This window comes from Notolabrus celidotus, chromosome 7 (genome assembly GCF_009762535.1).
Source record: "Notolabrus celidotus isolate fNotCel1 chromosome 7, fNotCel1.pri, whole genome shotgun sequence".
NCBI classification, from domain to species: Eukaryota; Metazoa; Chordata; class Actinopteri; order Labriformes; family Labridae; genus Notolabrus; species Notolabrus celidotus.
The window spans coordinates 15,554,967-15,571,320 of NC_048278.1; the positions used below are offsets into that span (position 1 = coordinate 15,554,967).

General features: G+C 38.2%; 1 protein-coding gene across 1 annotated transcript in view; it reads right to left on the reverse strand.

Moving 5' to 3' along the window:
* Positions 1 to 4,090: 4,090 nt before the first annotated feature.
* cygb2 (cytoglobin 2) overlaps positions 4,091 to 16,354 on the reverse strand; it is a 32,025-nt gene continuing 19,761 nt past the window's right edge. Inside the window, exons 3-4 of the mRNA XM_034687518.1 lie at positions 10,925 to 11,156; positions 4,091 to 9,359 (exon numbers count right to left, since the gene is read on the reverse strand). Of these exons, the coding sequence (XP_034543409.1) occupies positions 9,195 to 9,359; positions 10,925 to 11,156 (397 nt within the window). The 3' untranslated portion in view covers positions 4,091 to 9,194. The remainder of the gene's footprint in view (positions 9,360 to 10,924; positions 11,157 to 16,354) is intronic.

A 16,354-nucleotide genomic window follows, 5' to 3' on the forward strand; every position in this document is an offset into this window, starting at 1 on the left:
CTGTCAGGAATGTCAAGTTGCAGCAATGTGGCTGTGCATCTTATCTCCAGCTTTGAGTCCAGCTCATGCCCCCTAATTGGAAAATTCCTCAGGCTTCCTCTCAAGCTTTGTGTTGATGGAGAGTCGGGGGAATAAGCGATGCCTGAAAATCAGGAGGTTTATGTGTCACAGAGCCGCTGTTTGTGTTGACCTGCATATGATTGCTGGCTTTAGCTGTGCTCCAGGCATGTTTCACAACAAGAATTTAAATATTTATGGGGACAAAGTTAAAAGCTTTTTTAACAAGTTGCTACATTTCAACAATTGTATTACAATTTTCAACATCAAGATTACGATACAAGCTAAAGCAGTTTTGCATACAAACTCTTTTGCTGCATCGTTCTTTCTTGTATATTTTTAGACATGCTAGTACAATGGAGAGAGGGAGGGGCTTGTAGTTTTAAACCATAGACTGTAAATTTAATTGAGGTAGTCTCTGTGACGTCACCCATCTGTTTCTGAAGCACTGTTTCGAAGCCAATCGTCGGTGGGTGCCATATTGGAAATGCTGAACTAATCCTAACTGGGCTTTGAGTCTCCTCGCCAACAGCAGTGTTCCCGCCTGTCATTCAAGTCAGCTGGGCATCTCATTATGGAAAACTCATAATCTTACTATCTTCCAAACTGCCCTTTTATGAAAAATTTCACTCCCTGTACAGTGTGTGCCGATCGAGAAATTAGCTATTCAGACCAAACTATTTTTTTGTACCAGGCTGTAAACATGTTTATTTCTGCTGTAAAGATCGGCTTTTTGAATTGGTGTGTAAGTAGTTTCCATTACATCTGGAGCCAGCCTCAAGCGGACACTTGAGAAACTGCGTTTTTTTTTATACTTCCTCAGTGGCTGCAATTCTCACTGCTTGAGGTTGCTGCTTGGTTCAGACAGAAACATTAGTGTAAAAAAACATCCCAGACAGAGAGAATTTGATATAAAGGCCTGCCTCTAATACAAGATCACCTCATATGAAGGTCTGGTACCTTCTGTAGTATAAACAAATAAAAGTCCTGGTTTATATTTAAGGATTTACAGTAGTTACTTTTGAGCATGTTAGCATGATGATGTGTGGGTTAAGCATCATGATGCAAATGCTGTACAGGGCCAAATAAGTGCTATATGGCTATTGACTCAGGAAGTAAAGTTAGTGACGTCATCTGTTCTCATTCACAGAGCTTAGAAAAGGGTGATACCTCTGAGAGAGGTGAACACTGGTCATTTTATGCCATGAGATTTGTATTTGATTTGTACTTAAAGGACAAAACTCTAAGCTTTGAGTCTGAATTAAAATATTTTGCCCTACAAAGTTATTGTAATCAATTAACAGTGTCTTACTGTCTACCTGAGCAACAACAGAAACAGTCCTCTGAAGAAGGAGTCTGACAAATTGCCCTCTGTAGTAAAATTATGATGGCACTTATCTGAATAATAAAATGCTGACAATGATGTTCCTGCACAGGTGCACTTGATTAAATGTTAATCACAGATGCATATTAAAGCCCAAGTAGCAGAAATCAGGTAATAAGTCTTGATATGTCTCCCTAATCTGTGCTGCCTCTGAACTATGGACCCTGTTATTAACCTGTGTGTCTGTTTTCCAAGAGTAAAGAGTCCAGGTGTGTTTGTGTCTCCGTCCTAAGAGATGTGATGAGCCTGTGTTACCGGCGCTCTTCAGAAATGACAATACATAGATCTTGCAGAGGGAAAATGTGTCGCCATGGTGACAAGTCAGTGTCCTGCCAACTACGATGCTGAGCATGATGGAGGTATTCACAAGAGGATCACTCTATTTTCTGATGCTCATATTGTGTTTACCTGCTATTCTTATTACACACACCAGGCAGCATGAAGGTACAATTGATGTATGAATTTTAAATTGAGTGTAGTTTGATGTAGATGGAAGTCCTTTAGGGAACAAGTGCATTTTCAACCAAACCATAACATACTTACCACAGTGTGAGAAATATTGAAATTGTAATTAGCTGAAATTACTCCAAGATACAGCTTACATTAAACCAAGTCATAAATAAAAAAATTCCTAAACACACCCTGCATTCAGAAAGTAAACATAAAAGTTTTCTTTGATGATTGCATGCACGGCTTGCATAAATTAGGGTATAGATTAGAAAAATGAGCATCTTCCTCCCTGCATGAACCTCCCACTGGAGCCTTAGATAGAGTCTCGCCCGGAGCATCTAGCAGCGAAGAGGCACCCATTAATCATTGATTACGAACATTTACATCTCATTCCATTTAATTATCTTTTGTTCCTGAAACAGTGGGACTGCCAAGCAGAGTATCTGCATCAACTACCTGCAGGCAGCAGATATGTGTTCTGCAAATGATTATCTGGGTCAAGTTTACCTTTGGCTGAGGAGGAAACAAGCCAGAAAAAGATGCATTAAAAACAGGATTAGACTGAAATAAATCCACTGATTTGGTAGGAAAATCTTTTTATTATTATTATTATTATTATTATTATTATTATTATTATTATTATTATTATTATTATTATTATTATTTATTTATTTAAAAGGAAGAAAATGTGTATGTCGTTTCTGCTGCTGGTCTTATTTCACACAAGAAAGTGGAACATACATAACATAAACACCATATATCTGCAACAAGCCATCAAGCATCAAGCTTATGGAAGCTTTGGATTAAAGCTGTCAACAATGTTCTCACTAATTTGATATCAAATGATTTGGGGTCTTGTACCTTTTTTTGTTCTGGAGCCCTTCCCACCTCTTACGGTGTATAGGATATCAAATCTATGGTCTGTGTACTACTTTGGAGAAGGTGTATACCCCTAGTTTCAGTTACAAATAGGCTCATAATATCCAGCCTGGGTATCAACCAGATATTGCACTGAATCATCTGTGGTCTACTGTGTCTTGTTTTGTCATACAAGTGTTATCACTAATAGGGTTTGGTGATTTGTCAGATGCTAGAACTGCCTTAAAAAGCTTCTTCAAACGCAAAGGAGTAGGGGTTCTACTCCAAGCTCCCTCCAGATGTCTGAGGTCCTTACCCTGTCTCTAAGGCTGAGGCAAGCCACCCTGTGGGGGAAACTTCTTTCAGCAGCTTGTATCCATAATCTCTTTTTTTGGTCATTACCCAGAGTTCACAACCACAGAGACGGATAACAATATAGACTGAATAGTAAATCGAAAGTGTTGCCCTTCATATCAGCTCCATGTTCACCACAGTTGGGGACAATTTCTACATTACTGTTGTTGATGCTGCAACAACATGTCTGTCAATCTCATCTTCCATTTTGTCTTCACCTACTAAGAACTAGACAAAAGATACACTCATGAAGTCCAGATTAAACATAAATGAAGGACAACAGCATTGTGTATGGCTGTTGTGCAGCCTCCTCTTTTTATTCATTGTATATTGCATCCAGCCACTTTGTTGTCCTCAAATTTTACGCTCCATAAAATGTGCTTTCTTCTTTGTTCAAATAAATTAAACTCTGTGCTGTAGAAATGAATAAAGCTAACTTTACTTTAACTTTGATGTGCTTTATGTTCCCCGTTTAACACAGCAATAATAGAAATAGAGTCTTTTTGCTGACGAGCCAGTGACTTATGTAGGTTATAGAGACAACAGTATTACATTTAGTCTGTTTCATAACCAGTTAAAAACTCCGTACAGGAGCTTTAGCCCTTTCCTTACTGTGAGTGAGTCTAAATCAAATGAGTTAAATGTCTAATAAGACTTTTTTTTTCAGGTGATGTAACCTGGATGTAACATCATGCGGTGAGAATGGACTAGCAGCAAATTCCCTTTGAAAAGAAATGGTTATGTAATATGTGTGCTCATTATTTTACTGTTGATATTTCTGCTTAATTTGAACCTGCATGTTGATAAGGACAAATGGTTTGCTGTGGTTGTATAGTGTGGAAATTTTCTAATAGGCTGGAGGTCAGTTTTGTATAATAAGTCATGTTGTCAATCAATCAACCTTTATCTATACTCAGGAGAAACAACGAGAGGCAATCCTCATCAATGACATCAAATCATTTACAAAAGCAATTATAAAAAGCAGACTCAAATTTACAAGTATATTTTATTGATGTTCATGATTCATGTTCACCACGTCTGCAAAGGTACAAGTCCATGGTAGACTGTGCAAACATGCTCAAAACACTACAAAGCCACTGCGCTCCCTCCCAACACGGCAGTATACAGTATAACATATTCATATACAGTATTCAAATACATAGAATCCTTCTCATAGTTATATTTAGAAAAATATAAAGTCCTAACTTTTCAACTGATTGACAGAAACGTTTCACAACAAAAACACAGAGTTCCACGTATGATGTGATGCCCTTATTTGCTGAAAGAGAATGAATGTGTGAAATGAACAAATGAGAATAGTAAAGTTGGTCTATTTTTCAGCTTGAAATAGTTGAAAACACATAGGTCAGATGATGTTCTGCAGTCATACACTTGGAATGCGGGAACATGCTCAGAGAGTTTAATGCAAGACCATGTGTGTGTTTTTGCGTGAGAAAGAAAAAGAATGTGATTAAGTGTCCTTGGGATGTGTCCAAACATAATTTTACGTACACGTTTATAGTGTGAGGAGAAAAGGCTGCTCTTGCACAGACATACAAAATCTGCAGTTTTGCACAAGCAATATTATGTCTCCATTTTGTCTGTGTATGTAAGCGTTTGCAGATCAGGTTTGACGCAACACTGTTTAATAAACAAGATGAACAAGTGAGCCCTCAGCTGCTTGAGGTCCAACCTCAGAGAGACTCTGACGTCAGGGGCTGGACAAAAAATAGGACTGGTGTGTATTTTAAACTGAACCGTTTGTAAGTGATACAAGTTTTACTGCCTCCTTAGCTATTTTAGCCAAAAAGAAAGAGTTGAGCTTGACGTTTGTTTGACTGTTGTGAGAATTTTTATTTAATTGTCAGACATCTCACTATGTGAGCGAGGGGCAAGCCTTGAAAGTGGGGCTGCTTGTTTAATAGGGCCTCTTGATAGACTTGTGTGAAAGCTGAATGTAAATTGAGGTTTTTACAGATTCTGAAGCCAGAAAGCCTGAGGACTTGGAAGGTGCAGAGAAAGAGTTCTTTTGACTGGGGGGATCGAAACTGGGGCACTGACTTTTGTAGGGGATATCTACCTTAGATAATTGGAGTTTTTGGTTTTAGTGCATGGCTGTGGATTGAGCATAGCAGTTGTGTGGAATAATTTGCACTGCACCTGCAAAACGGCATCTGTATAAATGTCTTATTACTCACCTATAATACAACAGGAAATTTAGAATTTGAAAATGGGATTTAGGATTTTATTTTCAGATTAAGAGTTTAATTGCATTAATTGTCTCCACTGAAATTTGTGGTATTTAGCTTTAGATGAGACAAGAACTTTCCACCCATGCAATATTTTTTCTTCATATTAGCAGCATGTCAGTCAAAAATATTTTTTCTGTGGGCAAAGTAAAAATATGCCTGAAAGCGAGGAGCTGGAAACACACTTATTTATGATTTATCAGTATGGACTTCACCAACCAGGGGAGGATGAGACGCTTCTCCAGGGAAAGGCATACCATAGACCATGGTAAATTCATAACTTAATTTATGTAACAGTTGGTTTTCTCAATATTTTCTCTTGTTGATAAAAATAAAACAATTTACATTTTTAAGAGGCCATGAATTTTATCTAATTTCTAGAGTTTTCAGATACCTGGTCTAAGGCAAGCCATAAATGAATGAATACCTTCAGGAAGTCACCTTAAATTATACAAATGTTTTTATTCCACAAGTTAAGAAAGGAGTTTTGTGAAGCATTGTTGTGAATGGCCGTCGTGCTGTGGCAGGTATGAGACCAGCTGTCTTGTCCTAATTGTTTTAGTTGGCAGTGACTCAGTCCTATAAGGGAGGGAGGGTTAAAGTGGATGAACGACCAATGAGGAGGAGAGGAGACTCATTACCTCCTCATTATTGCCGAACCCAGATGCCAAAGGGGGTCAGATAAGAGATACAGGACATCACTGGAGCAGATGCAGACTGAAGATTGGATCAAATGTTCATCCTAAACAGATTTACTGTGTATTTTTGGGAATTGACATGAGAGAGACTCTAGCAGGAGCACTGGGAGTTGGTTACTGAAGAGTTGGAGGGAAGGTTAGGTAAGGTAAAGAAGAAAGTTTGACAGGAGAGGAAATGTTTCCAGAGGGGTCGGATAAAATGATGTCTGCATATGAGTGACTGTGACAAAAACATCTTGTTGGATGGGTCAGGGATCTAAAGAAACAGTCCAATGGCACTTATTAAGCTGACATGTTTTTCTTGACCTCTGGATTAACTTTCTGAAGCTCTTAATGGAGCTGTAAACGCAACTTGTCTCTCTGATGGGGTTTCTAAGAGGTAAACCACCTGACAGCCCTGTAAATATTAGCATATGGGAGGTCTTGCATGCCTGTGTGTGGATGTGTACATGTGTGGTTGCTAATTGTGACCATCTGCTGAAACTTTCCGTCTGACTTTCAGAATTGTTTGTGTAATAAAAGTGTCAGGCAAATAAAACATTTTAAGCATTTTTGCTAGTCTCAAGACTTCAGCAAAGACAAGAAAGCCCTCTCCAACACGTCCGGAGATCAGCGTGTCAATGAATTGTAAAAAAAAAAAAGGCAAAAGAGTATGCACACTTTCCCACTGTACACTTATACAAACAACACCTCAGTTAAGATAAACAAGACATTAAGAGCACACAATGTATTAATAGAGAGAGAAAGGGGCACAGGTCCCCTTAACATGAGGATATACTGTAGTAGGACACAAAGAGGATCTATTAACAGTCAGCAGCTCCATGGTCCCTTAGCCGGGGCATCAACAGCTAACTGCCCCCCTCTCAGAGCTTATAAATAATTTCTTGTCTAAATATTTCTCAATCTCTGTCTCTTTCAAAATATCATGAGGTGTATTAATGTGTGCGGCTCAGCCCATAGATGCTTCTCCAACTGAAGGTTTCAACAGAAATGAACTTTGTAAAGTAATAATCCGTAACATTTTCCTATATAGATAAATGTCTGTGTCTGCCAATCCCAGCATACCTGTCACTAAACACAGACCTGTACCGCTATTGTCCAATGTAACATCCAAACCTTTCTGTGACGAGACACAGCAGGCCTGTCAAGCTCTCCACATGCTAAAGCAGTTTTTATGAAGCTGCGATGATAGGAATACATAATATTTAAGAGTATGAAGGTTAATATTTCATTCAACCCTCAACATTTGATGACCTAATAACCGCATCTGAACTGCATATACTAGCATGTCTAGCTAATAAGCATAACACATAAAGATTAGTACGTCAACATCTCACATCATTGGTTTGTGTGGTTACACAGACATACACAGCCATTGAGTAGTGTTAGCTTTTTGAATTTTTGTATCATAGGGTATTATGATACAGCATTTCTCCCTTTTCTCTTTAGTTTTAAAATCATTAGTCACTTTGACTAGCTAGTATACTGCTCCTCTTTTAAACTCTCGTTTTACAGGGGACAAAGAGCAGCATTAGCTATAAGTAAATATCAACTACAAGCTGTTATGTCACTTTAATGAGATAGTTTTTCCTTTAATAAGTGGTTTGGAGTTAGCATTGTCAAATGTCTCACTTAGCTAGCTAGTAGTAGCTGATAAAATCTACCAGCACAATTATTATAGTATGTTAAATTCAACAGTGTTTAGAGAAAGATAGGAGACATACTTTTCCCTGAAATCCAGGAAACATCATTTTAAACTTTACAGAGAATGTTATCATCTTGTCTGCCATTATTAATGTGAGATGCATTTACAATGGCAAATTTAACCACTCAATATGACAATTTAAGTTGCAACCATGAGGATTACGCAAATTGACTTGTTGTTATGTTTCCTTTAAGAGCTTGTTGGGACCTTTTGGCAGAACTTTATCTTTTTAAGAAGTCAGTTGGAGATGTCAAATAAATAATTTGCTTAGCTAGCATTCATTAGCTTGATGACAACAGTGGCCAATATGTGCAACAGCTAGTATTAAAGTTGGCCAAATCAACAGTGTAGGCCTTAATGGTTCCTTCAGATGGGGCCATGTTTACTGTGTCCACGAGAAAAAACATGGGAACACCCCTCTCTTTTGGTCGTCACAACATCACAATGTTTGCTATCCTGCAATGTGTAAAAACCAGAACAACCTTTCTTTGGTCAATCAGATGTAACATTAACGTAATGATTCCTGCTGTCTCATGTTCTCCTAACATTAGCTTAGATTTGTTATGTTATCTGTTCTTTTTCGTCTCAGGCTAACAACATGGCGTCCATGTTGTTGTTGCCAAGCAATGGTGATTCTATTCGCTTGAAATACACTTTAACACAAAGCCTTTCCTTTACACCACTTATCAACACGAATGCACAACTTTATGAGTTCCATTTGAACTAGTTGTAATGTTTTTGTGAAGCACTTTTTAGGACATTTTTATGTTTGTTTTTTTTAGCTGATTGAAGAGCATTATTAAATAATTTGCTAAGCTAACATGAATTAGTGTCCTAGCTAGTTCTTAAGACTGCTAGTAACCATTGTTACAGTTTGCTAAATCATTAGTGTTCAGCTAAAAATGAAATGCATTACCTTTGAAAATGGGAATCATTGCTTTTACTGAGACATTTAGAAGCTTATCTACCATCATTGTTGTTATAAACTGCATATGGTGCAAGATTGGAAAGCTTGTCAGGCCACAGCAACTGACTGGCACAGAGTTTAGCAAATGGTCAGTGGTCATTTCACGTAAAAGAATAGTAAAAGCCACCAGTTATTTCAAGTTTGGATCTTGGCAACTCTGTCTTATTTAGACTCAACAGCAAAATAATTATATAGCTAGCATTGGCAGCGATAGCCTCTGTTGTACACACACCAAAGCACCACTTGCATTTGCTCAAACTTCTATAAGAAAAGTAAGATGTCGTTTAGCTACATTGTTTGATGGAAAGTGCGATGTAGGAGCACTACAGCAAAGAAGGCCTAGCACCAAAATAACACCAAAATAAAGTAGTGTCACACGGATTACCACGTTACTCCCATCCATGTCTGTGCAACCATCCTTACAGAACTCCTTGCATCTGAAACTTCTTTAACCCCTCTTCTCCCAAACTGTTCACACTGCAGAGCTGGAGACCTGGAGCCAGCCCACATCTGTGTAGGCCCCTGTCACATGCCAGTAAACTGCTCCCATCAGTTTGGTCCACACCATCTGCACCTCTGCTGGGAAGTACTCTGGGAAATCTTCAGACAACACCTCCAGCATCACGCCACTCAGGATCTGGAAAAAAGCAGTGTGAAATGAAACTTAAATCACCAGAAAAAAAGAGGGAAAGACATCTGTATAAGAGAGAAATTGAGAGAATGAGAATAGGTGGCTATCAGGTTAACAGCAGGTGGGAGGAAAAGGAAGTAATGTAAAGGAATAATATTCTAAAGGTAAAGTAAGGGCAGAGTGGTGGGTATAATAAATCCAATTCACCGTTAAAGAAAAGTGAGGCAGGTGAGAATTGAAAGCGGTAGCAGTAGAACATGAAAGCAGTGGGTGGACAGGTGGTACAAAGGGAACAAAATTTGAAAAAGTAAAGAGAGGACAACAGATGGTTATATAAAAAGTTAATTTAAAGTATAGAAAAAATATAAATCTGGATTTCCAAAGGTTCAGCAAAAGGTCTTGTTCAGTTCAGGGAACACACAGGAATAACAAGTATAACGATATATTTGAAAAGTGATTGATTAAATCTTTAAATACTTTCTTGATGCAATCGGAAGCCAGCAGAGCGATGCTTAAACACTGATTATGTTTTCCTGTCACAGCTGCATTTACAAACCAACTGCAGATGACTTTCAAAGGACATGACTGGAGGAAGTATATGCTTCCCCTCTTCAGTTAGATGAAGTGGGAATCATATTGAAGTCTCACATTGAAAATTATGCAACCATATGGGTCTGGAACATTTTTGATTATGCTTATTCTGATTCTGTCCTTGTCTGCTTTAACAGGTAATCAGTGCTGTTCGCTCTTTGGAGGACAGAAATCACTTCAGCATCTGTAGACTTTGATTAGATAGATGACTTATCTGATAATGGTCTTTAATTGGCTGTTATGCTTTTTGTTTTCTCAGATTGTCACATGCTAAGACTTAGATTCATGATTATTGCTCATTTTTGCACTTTATAGTTGAAATTTTGAGGCACCCTCTTTCTTTTTGTACACCAAGTCATTTCAAGCAATTCAATGAGTGCCTGGGAGACAGAGTCAGTTAGAGGGTAACTAACTCATTAGTATTGAAGACATTTTACTTACGAGTTTCACCTAATAAGGGGCATGGCTGACTTGACTGACAGGCCAGCACACTGTAGCTGTTAGTGAGGAGGCTTAAGGCCCGCCTCAACTCTGCCTCTTTACTCCCTGTTAGGTTGTCCAAAAGTTAGGTTGTGTCAGCATTTAAGGCGACTGCAAATGATAAGCTTCAAAAACCAAAAGCTGTCACAGAGACTACATCTATGTTTTGTACAGTCTATGGATAATACATTATCCCTGAATTAATGAACACATCTTAAACGTCAAAAGGCAACTTTGACCTTTAAGGATTATTCGATCCCCAAATGTCAAATTTACGCTCTTGAAAAACAAAAGCCTGTAATAGGTTGGCAACCTGTCCAGGGTGTTCCCTGCCTTCCCCCCGAGGTCAGCTGGGATTGGCTCCAGGGATTGGCGGTCAAGATAATGGATGGATGGATGGATGGATGGATGGATGGATGGATGGATGGATGGATGGACAAACCAGGGATTTAAAGAAAATTGCTGACTTAAGTAGAGCAGAATTAGGGAGGCTGACTTACCTTGAAGTACATTGGTTCCACCTTGTGTTTGATCGCATGGGCCTTTCCCACCAGGGCTAGTACTGATGAGACTTTCTCTGGGTCATGGAGGTTCTCCACCACAGTGTTGATGGCATTCATCACCCTGCGGGCATGGTGCCGAAGTTGGCTACTTCGCTCCATCTCCTCTGGATCCTCCATGTCCTGAAACTGGCTGAAGTATTGTTTGGCTGATGGGAAGTTGACGAAGAACCTGATGAAGAATCATACGAAAAATAAAATGAGTACAAGTTATTCAATGATTTTGTCTGACAATGAATTCAGTATTTGTGTTTATTTTATGTAATTTGAAGACTGGGATGTGTAATTATGGTTTTGATTCGATAAAATGAGTTTGAGGGGGGAAACTTTTCTGTACACTGCCGTTTCAAAAAGCACCAACAGGTGAAAATGCAATTTTGTCAAAACCTACTAATCTAAAAACATCGTCAGTGTTTTCCGTTGTTTGCGTTTCACTGTTAAGCATATCAGCTAATAATAATGCTTATTATTTTATAATGGCATGTCACAATTGTCATTTTGAGCATGTTATCACTTAAGAGCTAAATGTGGTGAATCGTTGCTGTTATTTTCAGTGTGCACAACTTTACAAACAGCGCCCAATAGTTGTAAGCCAACTGTATGTTAGATTTTAGTGCTCTTATATGAAATACCCATGTTATGACCCTTTTCCCTTTAGTGTAATTTATTTTTTTGTTTTGCTGAATCATACACAAACAAATGGCAATGAAACTCTTTAAAATAATCAACTCAAAATCACCCTCTCTAACCAGTTACCCTCATGCTTAATGTTTAGTGTCACACGAAAAGTTAGACGATCATCCGAGTAATCTTGATCTATTCTCTTGGGGTTGCAACTGCACTACTCGTAGGAGGGGGGCTTTTTATGAGCTTTTATGAGGTTATATAATGTCAAAAGGCTAGCTAATGTCCATATTATACATCTGCAACTTGTCTAAAAAAATCATGGTTTCTCCATCCTCCTACATCTAACTTCTTCAACAGTCATGAACTCACGGCAGAAATGCTCCCAAAGCACAGTAGGTGGACCAATTCAAGAGCTACAACCACTCATAAAATGTCATTCAGTAGCATTAGCTAGCTATTTTCTGTCCTAGAATAACAAGATGTGAACTGCGACAATGCCAGATTAGAGGCTAGAAGTTCTGTCCACCATCCACTGGGTGACATGGTGACTCTGTCCACTTTAACACAATCCTTTATTTTTCTTCAAACCCCTAATTTTCAATAGCTTATGCGGATACGTCGGTGTGTCCAGCATCTCCAGTGTGCCCCTCATGATGCTTATGATCACATGCTCTCCTGTTACTCTCACAGTCTGTCCATCTGATTGACACTCCAAATTACCTGCGACTCCACAACTCCACTGATTTTCAAACAAGCAGCAGGGTAAAATTGTTACACTCCATCCTTTGATTGACAATAACATGAGTGTGTTAGTTTGTGTGCAGACAGGTTGATAAATGAGGCCCGAAATTAATACATGGCAAGTCATTACTGTATTTTATCCACAAACAACATTGACCAGCTGTCCTCACTTCTGTTGCTGCTGGCTGTTCCTCCTGAACAGCCTCTTCTTCTACTATTTACGGCTACAAACTGACACATTAAGGGTGTTTACAGACAACATAAACTAAAATGTTTTACCTTTATAAGATGATGTTTCATTTGAGACAGATTCCTGTGATAGATATACAAACACATAACATATGGATAGCACATTTTGAATAAACGAGACTGGATCACCTTGATAATAAAACCAGAGGAAGTTTTCACCATTGAATGTGTAAAAATGCTTTATACAACAGCTCTTCAAAAGTGAAGCCAAAACATTTAGAGCTCCCCCTGGCTGCTGTATAGGTCTGAAAGACCATTATAATTGGACATGGGTCAAACTAGAACATTAAAATAAATGTTAAATGAAGTTTTCTCAGACATGCTTTCTGCCGTGACAGTTATTCTCATATGATTTGTGTGTAAGGGTTCATTATTTGGCAAAAGTCAGTTTAAAATCAGTTATTTGAAGCTAAGAAGAGGGGGTGTGACATTGTGACTGACAGCTGTGTTGATAAATGCAGGGTCTATTAACGTTCTTTACCAGATTGGCAGTGTAGGCGTAAATGGAGCGAGAAAACATAAGGAACACCAAACCAAGTGTTAATGAACTTTAAAAAAACAAAAACAATGAGAGTCCAGATCCAATTGTTACAAGCATCTATTCATTACCATCCTGAGGGATCCTTGACATTTTATGGGTAAGTTAAATGGCTGTTTTCATTAGCTGAAGGGATGTGACAGTCCCACAGCTTCATTGCATCTGCACATGCCTTTGCTCCAAAAAACCTTACCTGCATTAACATACATCAGCGCCCATCGAGGCGGTATTTTGGTGTTGATTTCTAACAAAGGGAGGAGATGGAGGTGTGTCATCCATGTTTATGTACAGTCAGTGGTTTTACTATGTGTTGCTTTCATTTCAGCCACTTTCCAGCCCCCTGAGGGTAAATTCAATTACATTTCATAACATCAATTTCTTCTCTGGAACTGCCATGCAGCTGACACTGTTTTGACTGAAACATTACTCAAACAGTTTCACTGACTGTCATAAAATTTGAACATATTCAAATGTATTCAGAGTCCCCTGTGGGATTTGCAACATTTTGCCATGTCACTGTTTAAGGCTGCTTAGCAAATGATAGCTTGTTAGCTCACAAAACTGAGATGTTTGAGCATGAAGCTTATACAAGTCTCACAGGGCTGTGTTATTGGTTTGTTGTGATCAAAAGGATCTGATTGATTGAGCTGTAAATATTCACTGCAGCTATGACATGCTGGGAGTGCTTGTATTCATGTACCTTAACTATGTTTTGAAAAAAACCCAACACTTTTCACCTCTCTCTACAATTGTAATCTTGCTAATGCAATTCTTACACAGGATTCAAATCAAATGCAAAGGCATGTCCCTTGATATCAGTATCATTCAAAAGGGGATTTAATTAAAGTTTGCACATGCTTTTAATTAAAGTCGACACAGTTGGACTGAGAGAGTGCATATGTGAGTATGACAAGGTGGCCTTCTGATGGCCTCGTATTTAGGAGACCAAAATAGAACTGATAGGATTTCTGATTTTAGTTCAGTGATAACAATGAATTACAATGTTTTTAAATGACAAACAAAAAGTTCAAGACAAATGGTTAATGAAGCAAATATCTTCCCCTTCAGGGAATTGATAAATAGGCCAGGATTTTATTCCATTTGTGCATTGCATTTTTGGAGAAGTTATATTGTTATATGATGGGATGTTTGGCAGAAGAAAGGATCCAAAATACTTCTTCCAAATAGGCAAGCAAAAGTAACACCTGTCCATTACATGACACAAGAAAAACATCTTTGTTCCTGTTACAATTTATAGTAAAATTATTTCACCAAGAAACTCAACAGGAAAGCCATGAAATAAATTAGATTTAACCTCAACAAATGCAATCAAATGCCCATTATAAAGCCAATGGAAATGTATTATAACGTGAACTAAGCATGCATTGCAGCAGTTGAACAATGTTTATATGGGGTAATGCCTGAAAAATTAGAATTAATCCAAGAAAGAGGCAGAGGACTATATCAGCCTCAGTCATTCTCTAACATATGCTAATTATACAAAACAAATCTGAAGCATTTAAATGTAGAGATGCCATGAGTTCTACACATACACTCACACAAACACACACACACACACACACACACACACACACACACACACACACACACACACACACACACTAGGCCACTGGGTGACAGGACGTGCTCCTCAAAGTCCTTTACAGTGCAGAAGCTCTGATTAGACCCGGAACGTCAAGATTGATCAGACTCTTTGAGTGTAATTGGATGCAGGTGTGTTGAGGAGTGAAGATTTTCAAGCATGTCTATTGCATAAGTCCATAAAGGCACAGCGTTAGTCATATTCAAGGCCTAGAACATTTTTTCTTCCAAAATGTTTTCCTTATGATTAGATACCGTAACTCTACATGAAATTTACAGATAGGTATTGTTGATTTTTTTGCCTTCCTGCATGAATTTGATCAAAACGAGCAGTGACCAATGTAAACAGCAGACGTATATTTAATCTCTTCAGATAAAACCACCTCGCATCATAGAAATATGTAATATGTCCACAACCTCTTAAGATTAAAACATTTTTATCATTTTATGTCACATACCCTTATAAACCCAAGGATGTCTGAAGTCTCATGTGTCTGATCTATCTTAAGCTGTACTATTTACTTTTTTTTAAAAGAGACTCATCCCAGCTGAATTAAAACAACCAATCAAGGCATTACACAAAACTATCAATCAATCTATATTCTATACTGTTTGTTTATATTATGTACAAAGACTAAACATCAGAATCAGAACAGAATCAGAATCAGCTTTATTGGCTAGGTATGCTTGAACACACAATGAATTTGTTTTGGTAAACTGTGCTCTCTGTGCAAGGCATAAGAATAAGGCACAAAATAAAAATATAAATATAATAATAATAACAAGCTATAAATACAAAAGAACAACAAATAGGCATGACTAATATGTACAGGCTAAACATAATATGATAATAGTGCAGTGGTAGTGCAGAGGTAGTGTTACATTAAAAAAGTATATGTAGGTGATAGTTAAATAATAAAATAAATACAAATATGTTAATTCTGCTTGGAGAATTGTTACATTGTATATCTACATGATTATTTACAGAAAGGATTTAGTGTTCATCAGCGTGACAGCCTGGGGGAAGAAACTGTTCTTATGGCGGGTTGTTTTGGCGCACAGTGATCTGTAGCGCCTGCCGGAGTGGAGGAGTTTGTGTCCAGGGTGTGAGGGGTCAGCAGTGATGCTACCTCATGCTACCTAAACATCAAGCCAGGGTTCAATAATATCTTGTCTTTTCATGTCTTATCTTGCCTTGTCCAATCCTGTCTTAATCCACCACGAGAAGAGCACTTTGCAGCATTTAACAAGTAACAGTGGCAAGGAAAAACTTCCTTTTACAGGTAGAAACCTTGAGCAGAATATTGAACAGTCATCTGCTGCAACTGTGTTGGGCTTTGAGAGAGGGATAGGTGGTGATGCAGAAAGGTCCAATGTGACTTGGTAAACTGACAGTTTTCAGCATCAAAGGTTAAAAACCTTGACTTTCAGGCTCCAGCCCAGCAAAATGAGTATGCATGGTGGATTAAGATGAGATGGTGGATTAAGATGAGATAAGATGTCAGTAAGAGTGGACTGGATCATATCCTGTCTTGATGTTGCTATGTTTGTAAAAGCGTCTTGAGATAATGTTTATTGTGATTTGGTGCTATACAAATAAAGATTGATGGGTT